General features: G+C 39.8%; 1 protein-coding gene across 3 annotated transcripts in view; it reads left to right on the forward strand.

Annotated features, from left to right (window-relative positions):
* Positions 1 to 1,356: 1,356 nt before the first annotated feature.
* CCDC90B (coiled-coil domain containing 90B) overlaps positions 1,357 to 15,668 on the forward strand; it is a 53,923-nt gene continuing 39,611 nt past the window's right edge. For 2 of the 3 annotated variants that reach the window (XR_009520379.1, XM_060018185.1), the window contains exon 1: positions 1,357 to 1,804. Coding sequence is in view for 1 of the 3 variants with exons in the window: in XM_060018185.1 (XP_059874168.1) it covers positions 1,705 to 1,804 (100 nt within the window). In the remaining 2 variants the exon portion in view is untranslated. The other variant, XM_060018186.1, reaches the window with a different exon arrangement.

A 15,668-nucleotide genomic window follows, 5' to 3' on the forward strand; every position in this document is an offset into this window, starting at 1 on the left:
TCAATTAAGACTTTCAGCATACAAATGATAGCAACAATGGAGAATTTGGAAACACAGGAGCCTTAGGAAGGTCTCAGGAAGTGGCTAAATCTATTAGCTGAATACCACCTGGACTCTCACTCCATCCGCTATCTCTGCTTCTGCCTTTCTGTACTTCTCTGGCAAAATTGTGACTGTGCCAGCTCCCAAATTCACTTGCTGTAGTGCCAGCGAACTTCAGAAGATGATTAAGAATCCCTGAATCCAATCGCCAATTCCATATTCAATTCCAAAGAATATGATTGGCCCATCATGAACACTGTTTATTTGTGTTGGGGAGAGAATTTTACAGTAATATAAATAACAAGAGGTATAAAAGAGGTACACTTTTTTTCATAATCATTACTGAATTTAAGGTAATTTGTGTTCCCACTTACTGATCTGTATCTCCCAGGCTGTGAGCAGCTGCAGCTGTTTTTATTAACAATGCCTGTTGACTTTACTCATATCGTTTAACAGAATTATAGTCACATTGGGGATATATATGTATATATTCAATTTTTCGAGTTTTATGTATATTATTAAAATTGTTTTCCAAATATGTTATACTAACATAAATTCCTGCCAGCAGCTTGAGTGACCCTATCTGATGGCTTATTTGGTAGAATTGATCATTATTTTTCAGAAAATCTTTAACAGGTAAGAATGGTCTATATTTAGGTTTTACTTTTTTTTTAACTGGTGAGATTAAACTTTTTTTTTTTTAAGGCATTTATATTTCCTCTCTATTTATTTTTCTGTTAAAGCCCTGGCAGGAATCAACGTTCTTTTAATGTGCCTCAGTGCTTAGAATAGTGCTTGTCAAGAAGCTGACGCTCACAAAGCTTTAAAAGCAAACTCATAGATTGGCCAACCCAGTGGTAACTGTTTTACATCCTTGTAAGAATAATTAAGCCACTAAAACCTAACAATTGTTTACCATTTTAGAATTTACACAGAATATATTGGCACATTTGAACCCCACAACTACTGTGTGTTGTTATTTTCAACATTTTACCATGTGGGGAAAAGTCTGGAGTACTGAGGTCTGAGAGGGATAAAGATTTAAAATCTTGTCTACCGTAGAAACGAAGGAATTCAGCTTCCCTGAAGAAAGCGACTAAACCAAATACATTTCGTCCTCCTGTGCACGAGAGGGCGAAGCAGCAGTATATGAAGGAGCAAGAATGAGGGGCCCGCGGGACTACACTTCCCAGAAGGTCTCTGCGCGATCCCCCGGGATGCTCAGCGGCCGAGGACTGCACTTCCCAGGTTGCCGTGGGGCTAGACGTGACTGTGTCTCCCACTGAGCCAAACTGAAAATGGGCACTGGTTCTTCGGTGGGAGTTGGCTGTTGAGCTGTACATCTCATTGCCTGGAAACGGGAGCCGGAAGGTTCTCAAACAAGATTCCGCTTTCTTAGGGCGATAACAGCGTGCACGGGTTAGGGACGGGCGGTGGGAAAAGCGGAGCCGCTCTGAACCATGCTATGGAACTGTGGGTCCCTCTGTGAAGAGGCCCAGCTTTGCGGGACATTGGTGTGAGCCTGCGCCGAGAGACGTTCGTGTGACAGGCCGAAAACTACACTTCCCAGCATCCTCGCGGTACCAGAACTACCTTACCCAAAAGCCTGAGCGCGATTTATCCAGCCTTTCGCCCTCCCCCGCCAGCTGGAAAGCCGAAGACATGTGGGGTCGCTGGTTAGGGCGGCTACTGCGTTCTGAAGGCAGCGGGGCCTGCCGGGTTGCAACTCCCCGCGGGCGTTTTTCCCCGGCCCTGAGGAGAGGTGAGAAAAGGCACCGCATCACCGATGCCTGCGTGCTCTGTAGAAAGACGGTGCCCGTGGTTCGTGCATGCTTGGGCGAGCGTGAGGCGAGGGTGCCACGCCTTCCAGCCCGCCCCGGGTCCTGGCGACCCTGCTTCCGGGCCTCGCCCCGAGGGATAGAGGCGGGAGGGTCGAGGACGGAGAAGAGGACCGCCTTCCTCTTAGATGGGCTTGCCTCTGAAGGCCTGGCTTTCCGCCTGGCTCCGCCACTAGAGCCCCGCCAGGCGTCTTTCTGAACCCTTCTCCTTATTATTATCAAATGGGGCTGATAATCCCCGCCCTCTCGTAGGTGTGTCGGGAGAAACCGTAAGGTAATCTGTGTTCGGAGAGGCCGTATATTTTTCGCGGCCTGTTCAGACTTAGACTGTGTTGCTTAGGTGCAGTCCTCGAACCCAGGTCTCTGGTAAACTACAGAGTACATTTCAGGTCAGGTCCGCTTTATTTTCGCTGATTTTCAGTACTCTGTAATCACCTAGTAGCCTTTCAAAAAAAAAAAGGAAAAGAAAACGGGAATGCCGTAACTACAAGGGTTGACTGGGAGGCGCAGCTGTTAGCAGTGTGTCCTGGACGTCTGACTTTGAGAGACGTTTCCAGAATCTTTTTTCCCCTAATTTTAAAACTCTTTAAGGTTGTCCGCAGAGTAGGCACTTCGTAATAACCATTGTCTATTCACCTTAAATCTTCAGTGCCGGGTGAACTGAGTCGCCCAGTACCACTACTTTGTGCTGTTTTGCTCATTGTTTCGTTTTACTCACCCAAGCAAGACTGCAGTTGTAGATCCCCCATCTATAAGACCGCTGTTTAGTTCCCAGGGTCCTTGGCAAGGTATTTTTACATATTTAGGTGTTTAGTATACACGCACATCATGATGGGCTTTACAAAATGGACGTAGCATTTTTTTGAACCCTGGAAAATCGCCGCAGCCTCAATCCTTTGTAAAGTTTTAGAGCTAATATGATTTGTGTCCCTCTTCATTAAACAAATATTTATTGAATGTTTACTGTACAAGTAGTTTAAGCTTGCCTCATAATGTCAGTAATCAAGGAATTTGAAAACCTTGACCTCTGACCAAGGGAAGGGTCTTAGTTAACTATCATCTAGTCCCATTCCCTATTTAAAGATAAAGGAAGGCACAGGAAGGTTTGTCTAAGTTTTGTGACCAATAGTGCTGGATTCCTAGTTCATTACAACTTCCCAAACTTAGCAGAACATCAAAAACACTGGGGGTGCTTTAAAAAACACAGGTTTTTTGGCCCTCCCGCAGAACTACTGAGTCAGTCTGGAGAGGTGGAGCCCATAGATCTCTGTGTTAGTTTATTATTTAATATATTAATCCTGATAATTCTCATGCATCTAGCAAAGCATACGTCTACAGACCAGCATGCAAAAATATATATTAATGATCACCCACGTCACTGAAGTGTTGCACCTCTGAAGTTAGCAGTAAATTTTTAAAATTCTTTAAGTATAGTTGATTTACAATGTTGTGTTAGTTTCAGCAGAGTGACTCAGTTTTATATATATATATATATACACACACACATATATATATTTTTCAGATTCTTTTCCATACTTTATTTTTGTCTTTTTAAAAAGTTTTTATTGAAATATAGTTGATTTACAATGTTGTGTTAGTTCCAAATGTATAGGAGAGTGATTCAGTTATACATATATATATTCTTTTTTTACATTATCTTCCATTATAGGTTATTACAAGATATTGAGTATATCCATTATACTTTATTACAAGATATTAAATATAGTTCCCTGTGCTATATAGTAGGACCTTGTTTTTTTAATCTATTTTATTGATATATATAGTAGTTTGTATCTGGTTTGTAGTAGTTTGTATCTGGTTTGGGTTTAGTTTGCTAAACCCAAACCGCTAATTTATCCCTCCTCCCACCCTTTCCCCTTTGGTAACCATAAGTTTGTTTTCTATGTCTGTGAGCCTGTTTCTGTTTTGTAAATAAGTTCATTTGTATTATATTAGATGCCACATGTAAGTGATATCATATGATATTTGTCATTCTCTCTCTGACTTTATTTAGTATGATAGTCTCTAGGTCCATCCATGTTGCGCAAACAGCATTATTTCGTTCTTTTTTATGGCTGAGTAATATTCCGTTGTACCACATCTTCTTTATCCATTCATCCATCAGTGGACATTTATGTTGCTTCCATGTCCTGGCTATTGTAAATAGTGCCACAGTGAACATTGGGGTGCATGTATCTTTTCAAATTATGGCTTTCTCTGGATATATGCTCAGGAGTAGGATTGATGGATGATGTGGCAGCTCTGTTTTTATTTTATTTTATTTGTTTTTGTTTTTGTTTTTGTTTTTGTTTTAGTACACGGGCCTCTCACTATTGTGGCCTCTCCCGTTGTGGAGCACAGGCTCCGGATGCGCAGGCTCAGCGGCCATGGCTCACGGGCCCAGCCGCTCCACGGCATGTGGGATCTTCCCAGACCGGGGCACGATCCCGTGTCCCCTGCATCAGCAGGCAGACTCTCAACCACTGTGCCACCTGGGAAGCCGCCTTTTTATTTTTTTAAGGAACCTTCATACTGTTCTCCACAGTGGCTGTACCAATTGATATTCCCACCAACAGTGTAGGAAGTTTCCCTTCTCTCCACACCCTCTCCAGCATTTATTGTGTGTAGATTTTTTCATGATGGCCATTCTGACTGGTGTGAGGTGATACCTCATTGTAGTTTTGATTTGCATTTCTCTAATAATTAGTGATGTTGAGCATCTTTTCATGTGCTTTTGGCCATCTGTATGTCTTCTTTGGAGAAATGTCTATTTAGATCTTCCACCCATTTTTTGATTGGATTGTTTGTTTTTTTGATATTGAGCTGCATGAGCTGTTTGTATATTTTGGAGATTAATCCCTTGTCAGTCACTTCATTTGCAAATATTTTCTCCAGTTCTAAGGGTGGTCTTCGTTTTGTTTATGGTTTCCTTTGCTGTGCAGAAGCTTTTAAGTTTAATTAGGTCCCACTTGTTTATTTTTGCTTTTACTTCTGTTGCCTTGGGAGACTGACCAAAGAAAACATTGATATGATTTATGGCAGAGAATGTTTTGTCTATGTTCTCTTCTAGGAGTTTTATTGTGTCACGTCTTACATTTAAGTCTTTAAGCCATTTTGAATTTATTTTTGTGTATGGTGTGAGGGAGTGGGGTTTTTTTGTTTTGGGGGGTTTTTTTTTGGTTGCGCCACACGACATGCGGGGTCCTTAGTTCCCCAACCAGGGATGGAACCCATGCCCCCTGCAGTGGAAGCACAGAGTCTTAACCATTGGACCACCAGGGAAGTCCTGGGAGTGCCCTAACTTCATTGATTACCTGCAGCTGTCCAGCTTTCCCAGCACCACTTGCTAAAGAGACTGTCTTTTCTCTGTTGTGTATTCTTGCTTCAGTTGTCAAAGATTAATTCATCATAGGTGTGTGGGTTTATTTCTGGGCTCTCTGTTCTGTTCCATTGATCCATATGTCTCTTTTTGTGCAATACCATGCTGTTAGGATTACTTTAAACTTTATAGTATTGTCTGAAGTCTTGGAGGGTTATGCCTCCAGCTTTGTTCTTTTCCCTCAGGATTACTTTGGCAGTTGTGGGTGTGTTTTTTTTGTCGTTCCATATAAATTTTAGGATTGTTTGTTCTAGTTCTTTGAAAAATGTCATGGGTAATTTGATAGGGATCGCATTAAATCTGTACATTGCTTTGGGTAGTATGGCCATTTTAACAATATTAATTCTTCCGATCCAAGAGCATGGGATATCTTTCCATTTCTTTGAATCACCTTCAGTTTCCTTTATCAGTGTTTTATAGTTCTCAGCATATAAGTGTTTCACCTCCTTGGTCAGGTTTATTCCTAAGTTTTTGTTTTGTTTTGTTTTGTTTTGATGCAGTTTTAAAAGGGATTGTTGTCTTACTTTCCCTTTCTGATATTTCATTGTTAGTGTAAAGAAGTGCAACCAATTTCTGTACATTAATCTTGTATCCTGCTACCTTGCTGAATTCGTTTATCAGTTCTGGTAGTTATTGTGTGGAGTCTTTAGGGTTTTATGTATATAGTGTCATGTCATTTGCACATAATGACAACTTTATCTCTTCTAATTTGGATACCTTTTCTTTTTCTTGTCTGATTGCTGTGGCTGGGACTTCTAATACTATGTTGCATAGAAGTGGTGAGAGTGGGCATCCTTGTCTTATTCCAGATTTTATCGGGAAGGCTTTTAGCTTTTCACCATTGAGTTATGTCGGTTGTGGGATTGTCATAAATAGCTTTTATTATGTTGAGATATGTTCCCTTTATAGCCACTGTGGCAAGAGTTTTTATCATGAATGGATGTTGAATTTTATCAAGTGCATTTTCTGCATCTGTTGACACAATCGTGGTTTTTTTTGTATTTTCTTTTGTTGGTGTGGTTTATCACATTGATTAATATGCATACGTTGAACCACCTTTATGATCCTGGGATGAATCCAACTTGATTGTGGTGTATGATCCTTTTTATGTGTTGTTGGATTCGGTTTGCTGTTATTTTGTTGAGAATTTTTTCATCTATATTCATCAAAGATATTTGGCCTATAATTTTCTTTTTTGGTAGTGTCTTTGTGTCGTTTTGGTATCAGGGTGATGGTGGCTTCAGAGGATGACTTTGGAAGTGTTCCCTCCTCTTCAATCTTTTGGAAGAGTTTGAGAAGGATCAGTATAAGTTCTTCTTTGTACGTTTGGTAGAATTCTCCAGTGAAGCCATCCCAGTCCAGGACTTTTGTTTGCAGGGAGTTTTTAAATTATACATTCTAATTCACTTCTAGCAATTGGTTTGTTCGTATTCTCTCTTCTTGATTCAGTTTTGGTGGGCTCTATGTTTCTAGAAACTTGTCCTTTTCTTCTAGGTTGACGAATTTATTGGCATATAATTATTCATAGTATTCTCTTACAGTTTTTTGTATTTCTGCAGTTTCAGTTGTTATTTCTCCTCTTTCATTTCTTATTTTGTTTATCTGGGTCCTCTCCCTTTTCTTCTTGGTGAGCCTGGCCAGATTTATAGATATTGTTTATCCTTTCAAAAAACCAGCTCTTGGTTTTTTGTTTGTTTTTAAGATTATTCTTTTTGTTTTGTTTTGGCCACACCACGCAGCTTGCAAGATCTTAGTTCCCCGACCAGGGATTGAACCCTTGCCCTCTGCAGTGGAAGCGTGGAGCCCTAACCATTGGACCATCAGGGAATTCCCCAGCTCTTGGTTTTATTGATTTTTTTTCCTACTTTCTTTTATTTGTTTGTTTGTTTTTTGCAGTACACGGGCCTCTCACCGTTGTGGCCTCTCCCGTTGTGGAGCACAGGCTCCAGACGCGCAGGCTCAGCGGCCATGGCTCATGGGCCCAGCCGCTCCGCGGCATGTGGGACCTTCCCGGACCAGGGCACGAACCCGTGTCCCCTGCATCGGCAGGCGGACTCTCGACCACTGCGCCACGAGGGAAGCCCCCTACTTTCTTTTAATCTGTTTATTTTCTCTCTCTTTCTCCCTCTTTTTTTTTTTTTTTTTTTTTTTTTTTGCACCATGCCACATGGCTTGTGGGATCTTAGCTCCCCAACCGGGGATCAAACCCAGGCCCTCGGTAGTGAAAGCACAGAGTCCTAACCACTGGATCAACAGGGAATCCCTTTTTTTAAAATTAATTCTTTATTTTGTTTACTTATTTATTTTGGCCATGCTGTGACTTGTGGGATCTTAGTTCTCCGACCAGGGATTGAACCCAGGCCAAAGCAGTGAAAGTGCCAAGTCCTAACCACTGCACCACCAGGGAACTCCTTATTTTCTCTTTAATCTTTATTATTTGCTTTCTCTGCTGACTTCAAGTTTTGTTCTTTTTCTAATACTTTTAGCTGGTAGGTTAGATTATTTGAGATTTTTCTTGTTTTTTTTTGAGGAAGGCCTGTATCGCTATTAATTTCCGTGTTAGAACTGCTTTTGCTGTATCTATAGATTTTTTATGGTTGTGTTTTCATTGTCATTTGTCTCAAGGTATTTTAAAATTTCCTCTTTGATTTTGTCATGACCCATTGGTTTTTTAGTAGCACATTGTTTACCCACCATGTAGTGTTTCTTTTTCTGTGGTTGATTTCTAATTTCTTGCCATTGTAGTCAAAAAAGATGCTTGGGGCTTCCCTGGTGGCGCAGTGGTTGAGAGTCCGCCTGCTGATGCAGGGGACGCGGGTTCGTGTCCCGGTCCAGGAAGATCCCACATGCCGCAGAGCAGCTAGGCCCGTGAGCCATGGCCGCTGAGCCTGCGCGTCCGGAGCCTGTGCTCCGCAACAGGAGAGGCCACAACAGTGAGAGGCCCACGTACCGCAAAAAAAAAAAAAAAAGATGCTTGAAATAATTTCTATCCTCTTAAATTTTGGGAGGTTTGTTTCATGTCCTAGTATATTGTCTGTCCTAGAGTATATTCCATGTGTGCTTGAAAAGAATGTGTATTCTGGGGTTTTTTTTGATGTAATGTCCTAAAGATATCAGTTAAGTCTAATTGTTCTATTGTGTCCTTTAGGATCTCTGTTGCCTCACTGATCTTCTGTCTGGATGATCTGTCCATTGATGTCAGTGCACTGTTAAAGTCTCCCACTATTATTGTATTTCCATCAGTTTCTCCCTTTATGACTGTTAGTATTTGTTTTATGTATTTAGGTGCTCCTATATTGGGTGTGTATATGTTAACGAGTGTAATATCCTTTTCTTGTATTGATCCTTTTATCATTATACAGTGTCCTTCTTTATTTTCCTTTATGAGCTTTGTTTTACAGTCTATATTGTCTGATATGAGTATTGCTACCCCTGCTGTCTTTTCATTTCCATTTGTATGAAGTGTCTTTTTCCCCTCACTTTCAGTCTGTGTGTGTCTTTGCCCTAAAGTGGGTTTCTTGTAGGCAGCATAATGTAGGTTCTTCTTTTATTACCCAGTCTACCACTCGTGGTTGGAGCATTTAGTTCATTGACATTTAAGGTAATTATTGAATAAATAAATATGTATTTATTGCGATTTTAAACCTTGTTTTCCAGTTCATTTTGTATTTCTTCTTTGTTTCTTTTGCTTTTTGTATTTCTTTTTGTGGCTTGATGGTTTTCTTTTGTATTATGCTTGAGTACCTTTCTTTTTGGTGTCTGTGAATTTACTGTATGTTTTTGATTTGTGGTTACCTGGTTTCCAAATATGTTAACCCATTACTATGTCTACTTGCTTTAGACTGGTAGTTATATAAGCTCAAACGCAGTCTAAAAGATCAACATTTTCGTACTCCCTTTGCCCACATTTTGTGATTTTGATGTCCTATTTTACATTTTCATGTTTATCCTTTTCTGTGCATTGTAGTTATAATCAGTTTCATAAAATTTTTTTCTTAATCTCTGTAGTGGTTTATTTAAGTGATTTACTTTCCTATTGTGATTTTGTCTTTCCTATAGATTCTTGCTTCTCTATTTAGAGAACACTTTACAATATTTCTTTTAGGATAAGTCTAGTATTACTGTATTCTTTTAGTTTTTGCTTGTCTGAGAAATTTTTTATCTCTCCTTCTATTCTAAATGGTAATATTGCTGGGTAGAGTATCCTAGGTTGCAGGGTTTTCCCTTACTTTGAATATATCTTGCCACTCCAGGCCTGTAACGTTTCTATAGAGAAATCAGCTGATAGCCTTATGGGGGTTCCCTTGTAACTAATTCTTTATTTTTCTCTTGCTGCCTTTAGAATTCTCTCTTTTTAACTTTTGCCATTTTAACTATAAAATATCTTGGTGTAGGTCTGTTTTGGTTTATCTTGTTTGGGACCCTCTTGTTTCCTGTACCTGGATATCTGTTTCCTTCTTTAGGCTTGGGAAGTTTTCAACCATAATTTTTTCAAATACATTTTCAATCCCCTTTTCTGTTTTTTCTCCTTCTGGGATCCCTATTACGCATAGATTGGCACACTTTATATTATCCCATAGGTCTTTTATGTTGCTTTCATCTTTTTTTTTTCATTTGTCTTTCTGTCTGCTGTTCTGATTGGGTGATTTCCATTACTCTGTCTTCCAGATCACTTCTTTATTCTCATTATTAATTTCCTGTTTATTGCCTTTAGTTTGGTTTTCATCTCAGCAAATGAGTTTTCTAGTTTAATTGGCTCCCCTTTATAGTTTCTAGTTCCTTGTTAAAATGATCTGTATTTCTATCAATAGCTATTCTTAATTCCTTAAGTATTTTTATTACCTCCTTTTTGAACTCATTGTTTCTTCTTTCAAGCTAGTTCTCTTGATCCTCTAATTTGGGGTGGTTCTTCTGCTGCTTAATTTTACTTATATTTCTCTGACTGAATTTAGGAGAAACAGTTATCTACTGTGGTCTTGAAGGGCTGTTTTTATGTTGGTGTGTCCCTGCATAGCTTCCATGAGTCTAATATTTTTGCTGTGAGGACACTTTTTAGTATGGATGCCTGCCACATATCCCCTCAGTGTGTTCTGGTCGTTATCCTCTTGATAGGGGGGTGTGATTGGTGTTGTGGTAACCAGAGCCTGCACTGGATGTTGAGCATCGTCTCACCTTTGGTCTGGTTGTCACAGCCCTGTCAGGGGCAGGGTTTGTTTGCTCCCCAGTTGTTGGAGTAGAAGCCCCTAGATCCATGTCTGAGCTGTGGTGTAAGGTAGGCAGGACTGGAGCACTTCTTCTGGTAAAGGAGCCACTGAATATGCCTCCGCAGGAGCTGTCCACCAGGAAGTGCACTCCGTCATGTTGCCTGTCATCCATGTGTGCTCACAGAGTACAATGTTGTTGTCACTCTGTCATGTTGCCTGTCACCCCTGTGTGCTCACAGAGTACACTGTTGTTGGCACTGCGCTTGGCCCCACCTCAGCTGTTGGAATGCAGCAATCAGCCCAAATGTCCCTCAGGTGCTATGCTCACAAAGCCACCAGCACGGGTCCCTAGTGCATTTCCATTGCAATCACACAGGCACCAGTACTGCTGTGGGAGCCACAGAATTAGCCCAGACCCCAGCCCCATCTCTGTGTGCATGCTAATGCCAGACCTGCCCCAGCCATGGGAACACCAGTAAACAGCTCAGATGACCCACAGGCGCTGAGCTTACAAAGGCACCAGCATCATAAATCTGCCAAACTCTCACATCCTTGGAGATATTGCTCAGGTTTCAGCCCCACCTCTGGGTATGGGCAAGCCACTGGCACTTGCACGTTCCCAGAGCTAATAGAGTCAGAGCCATACCAGCTGTGAGCATGCTGATAATCAGGCTGCTATGGTGGGGTATCGCCTCTCCCTTCACACATGCATTAACAGTGGGGCTTCTGTGGCAGACCCAGGCTCCGTTCTGCACACACTCCCAGTTGCAGCCTGGACCACACTCCAGCCACTTTGTGCTGTCTCTTCTCGGACAACATCAGTCCTCTCCCCGGGTCTGTCTGCTGAAGCTCGAGTTTCAGCCCCCAGCCCCCAGGGGCACTAGCAGATGCGCATCTCAGGATGGGGAGTGCAGTGAAGTGGCCAGCACTGGCTATGCTGGTCTCTGTTCTGCATGCTGCAAGCCAGTTGCTGCACTATTCCCTAAGTCTCTGAAGCGCCCTATCTATTCCAGCTGATCTCCCAGCCAGTGAAGGGGGTTCCCAGAGTGACAGAAGCTTTTTTCTTTCACAGCTTTCTCCCAGGCACATAGGTCCTGTCCCAATTCTTTTTTTTTTTTTTTTCCTTTAGGTCTACTGCATTACGTGGTGATCTTTCTTGAAGCTTTGATTGTATCAGATCTGCCAGTGTTCACTGGGTATTCTGTGAGAATTGTTCCACATGTAGATGGATTTTTGATGTATTTGTGGGAGGAGGTGAGCTCCACGCCCTTCTATTTTGCCATCTTGATCTCTCCCCTGAGACAAATATTCTTCACTTGGGCCGTCTGAGAAATGATTCTTAGTTTCTTTGCATGTGATTTACATAAAAATCACATGCCTACACAAAGTATTACCAGCTGCCTCTGCAGTTCTCCTACTCAGGAAAGAAAGCAGACCACTGTCAGAGTGAGGGAGGTGAGGGATGAAGAGCAGCAGCTATGTGTGGACTCTATAGTTTGCTTCAGTTTTACATTTTTTCTCAACTTGGATTCTTTGAAGAGCCAAAAAAGGTACAGAGTACAAATGTTGAAGAATATATTTATTATCGTTATTGTTTTCATAGAACTTTGGCCTATAGTGGCTGCTTTGACTTAGAAATCTGACTGTGCATCAGGGCTACCTGTTAAGATTTTAAAGCATTATAGGCTTGGACTGTACCTCAGAACTACTACACAAATAACTCTAACAGTTATGTTTAGGTATATTTATTCTTCAAAATCCTTACGGTTGAGTCTGATATACAGATAGGGTTGAGAACCACTGGCCTACAGGATAAACTTTAAATACCATTGCATTGCAAGCCATGATCTTCACAGTCTGGGCCAGTCTATCTTTCTAGTCCATTCTCCCTATTCCCTGTATCTACTCTCCTACCTTTGTAGCAGTATTATAGAACTTGCCATTCTCCAGACACCAGATTTTTTTTTAATCTTCCTGAATGTTTCATTTGTTTGTTTGTTTTTAGCAGAATCTGACTTGTATTTCTTCTTTTGGGACACGGTATAAAAACTAGCCTGGTTGTTTTACTCTGCTTCTCTTTAGGAAGTCCAACCAGGATATACGTTACATGAACTTTTTTTTTTTTTATGCAGCAGGTTTACATTTCCCTTATCATCTCCATTTCCAGTGTTACTCATTTAGAATAAATCTTGTTTGAGACCCCATGAATTTACAGAAATCCCCAACCTATTGCTAAAATCGCAAATCCAACTATTTTACAACTCATGAAGTGATTTTTATTGATTAATTTTAAAGGTATGAAGCATAAATATCCTTGTTAAGAGTTGGGTACTGTGAAGAGTGCTGAAGAAGTATCTGTATAAGGAAGGCTACCTAGTTTTTGGCTTCCTTCTAAGACGGATTATCAGGCACCATATTTATCTTCTAAGGAAACTATTATTACCCTCGCTTGTTACCTTTAGTTTCTGGCTGTGGTTCAGGGAGGGGGAACTCAGAGAAAACCTAGTGATAGGGTGACAAATATAGTCTGATTTGCCCTGGACTATCCATCCCTCAGTTCCAGGCCAAGTAAGATGATTGGTTATTATGCCTGGCACATTCTTAGAGTTGAAGAGGTGGAACTGACAGTATGGGAGACTAAAATGACTTGAGTTCACAGAACAGATACCATAGAGGAGAATGTGCACAGAGAGAGAACTTCAGAGATTAGCAAAGGATCCACTTAGAGTACTTAATGGAGTAGTGAACAGTGTGTACATATGAGAAGACTGCCTGAGACTAGAGAAAGAACCACCATATATATATATATATATATATATATATATATATACCATGTATGTACACACGCACATATATGTATAGTTACATGTATTTAAGGAGAACAGTAGCCCACACACCTACAGGACCAGGAACAATGTCTGTTTCCATCAGCCAGATGGGAAAAAACTCATGATTCATGGGACATTGGGTAGGATACATTTAAGGGTTTTACCTCATTAGTTGGGGATAAATAACCCTAGACTGACCACTACTCTGGGCCTGAATAATGTATATTAAAATCCAGACCTAAAAAAATCAAACCGTTTCTGAGTAATTTCAGTGCATTCCAGAATGAAGCTCAAGAATACTTATAAATATATCCACCACCAAACAAAATAACAAACTTATTATTTAGCATCCAATCAAAAATCACCAAGCATGAAAAAATCAGGAACACACAACCTATAATGAAGAGAAAAAATCAATAATTTGAAACCAAGCTAGAACTGACAGATGTAAGAATTATCAGACATAAACATGTTTAAAAACTTGATAGATTTACCTTTCCTATCTTCTAAGTTGAGTTTCTAGATATCAAAACTAGAAGGTTTTATATGAAAACTGCATTAGATAGAATTCCCAACAAATTTGCCTTTCAATATAACTTGTCCTATGTGTCTCTTCCATCTGGTTGTTCCTGAGTTTGGTAGTCTTGATGTTGTCACAAAATAATGTTCCTTTCCTATGAATAAATTTTTAAAAAGTAAATAAAATTCTGCTGAGCTCAGAAAAAATAATTAGTCTTGCAGAAGAGAAGATTGGAAAATTTGAAAATATAGCAATAAAAACCTATCCAAAGTGTAAAAGAATGTGGGAGGAGGAGTTAGAAAAAAGGTTCCAGTGAGCTCGGAGACATCTTCAGTTGGCCTAATATATGTGTAACTTGAGGCCCAAAAATAGAAGGTAGCAAAAAAATTTTGAAGAAATGATGGGTGAAAGTTTTCAAATTTGAGAGAAACTATAAAATGACGAAGCTCAACAAACACTCAAGTACAAGGAACATGAAGAAAACAACCAAGGCACATCATTATAAAATTTGTTTAAAAAGCAAAGATCAAAAAATAACAAAAACATCCAGGAAAAAAAATGAAATAGGCATACTAAATACAGAGCAACAAAGATAAGACTCACATCAGATTTCTTCTTGAAAAAAATGCAATTGAGAAAACATTGAGGCACCATCTATAAATTACTAAAAGATAGAAAGCTGTCAAGCCAAGAATTTATTTAGGTCTTGTGCCCAAATTTTGATTGTATTATTTTTTGATATTTAGCTGTGTAAACTGTATATTTTGGAAATTAATCCCTTGTCAGTTGCATCCTTTGCAAATATTTTCTCCCATTCCATAGTTTGTCTTTTTGTTTTTGTTTATGGTTGCCTTTGCTGTGCAAAAGCTTTTACGTTTAATTAGGTCTCATTTGTTTATTTTTGTTTTTATTTCTATTACTCTAGGAGACAGATCCGTAAAGATATCGCTGTGATTTATGTCAAAGAGTGTTCTATGTTTTCCTCTAGGAGTTTTATAGTATCTGGTCTCATATTTAGGTCTTTAATCCATTTTGAGTTTATTCTTGTGTATGGTGTAAGAGAATGTTCTAATTTAATTCTTTTACGTGTAGCTGTCCAGTTTTCCCAGCACCACTTATTGAAGAGACTGTCCCTTCTCCATTGTATATTCTTGCCTTCTTTGTCATAGATTAATTGATCATAAGTGCATGGGTTTATTTCTGGGCTTTGTATCCTGTTTCATTGATCGATGTGTTTGTTTTTGTGCTGGTACCATACTATTTTGATTGTTATAGCTCTGTAGTACAGTCTGAAGTCAGGGAGCATGATTCCTCCAGCTCTGTTTTTTTCTCAAGATTGTTTTGGCTATTGTGTCGTCCTCAGTTTCTTTAATCAGTGTCTTATAATTTTCAGCATACAGGTCTTCTTGCTTCCTCAGGTTTATTCCTAGGTATTTTATTCTTTTGGATGTGATGGTAAATGGGATTGTTTCCTTAAATTTCTCTTTCTGATTTTCGTTGTATTGTGTAGAATTACAACAGATTTCTGTATATTAATATTGTATCCTGCAACTTTACCAAATTCATTGATGAGCTCTAATAGTTTCCTTTTGGCGTCTTTAGGATTTTCTATGTATAGTATCATGTTTGTTTTCTACATCTGTTTCTCAGTTTCTGTCCTGCAGACCAGTTTATCTGTACCATTTTTCTAGGTTCCACATATATGCATTAATATGTGACATTTGTTTTTCTCTTTCTGACTTACTTCACTCTGTATCTGTATGACAGTCTCTAAATCCATCCACGTGTCTACAAATGACCCAATTTCGTTCCTTTTTATGGCTGAGTAATATTCCATTGTATATATGTACCACATCT

This window comes from Delphinus delphis, chromosome 8 (genome assembly GCF_949987515.2).
Source record: "Delphinus delphis chromosome 8, mDelDel1.2, whole genome shotgun sequence".
In the NCBI taxonomy this organism is placed as follows: Eukaryota; Metazoa; Chordata; class Mammalia; order Artiodactyla; family Delphinidae; genus Delphinus; species Delphinus delphis.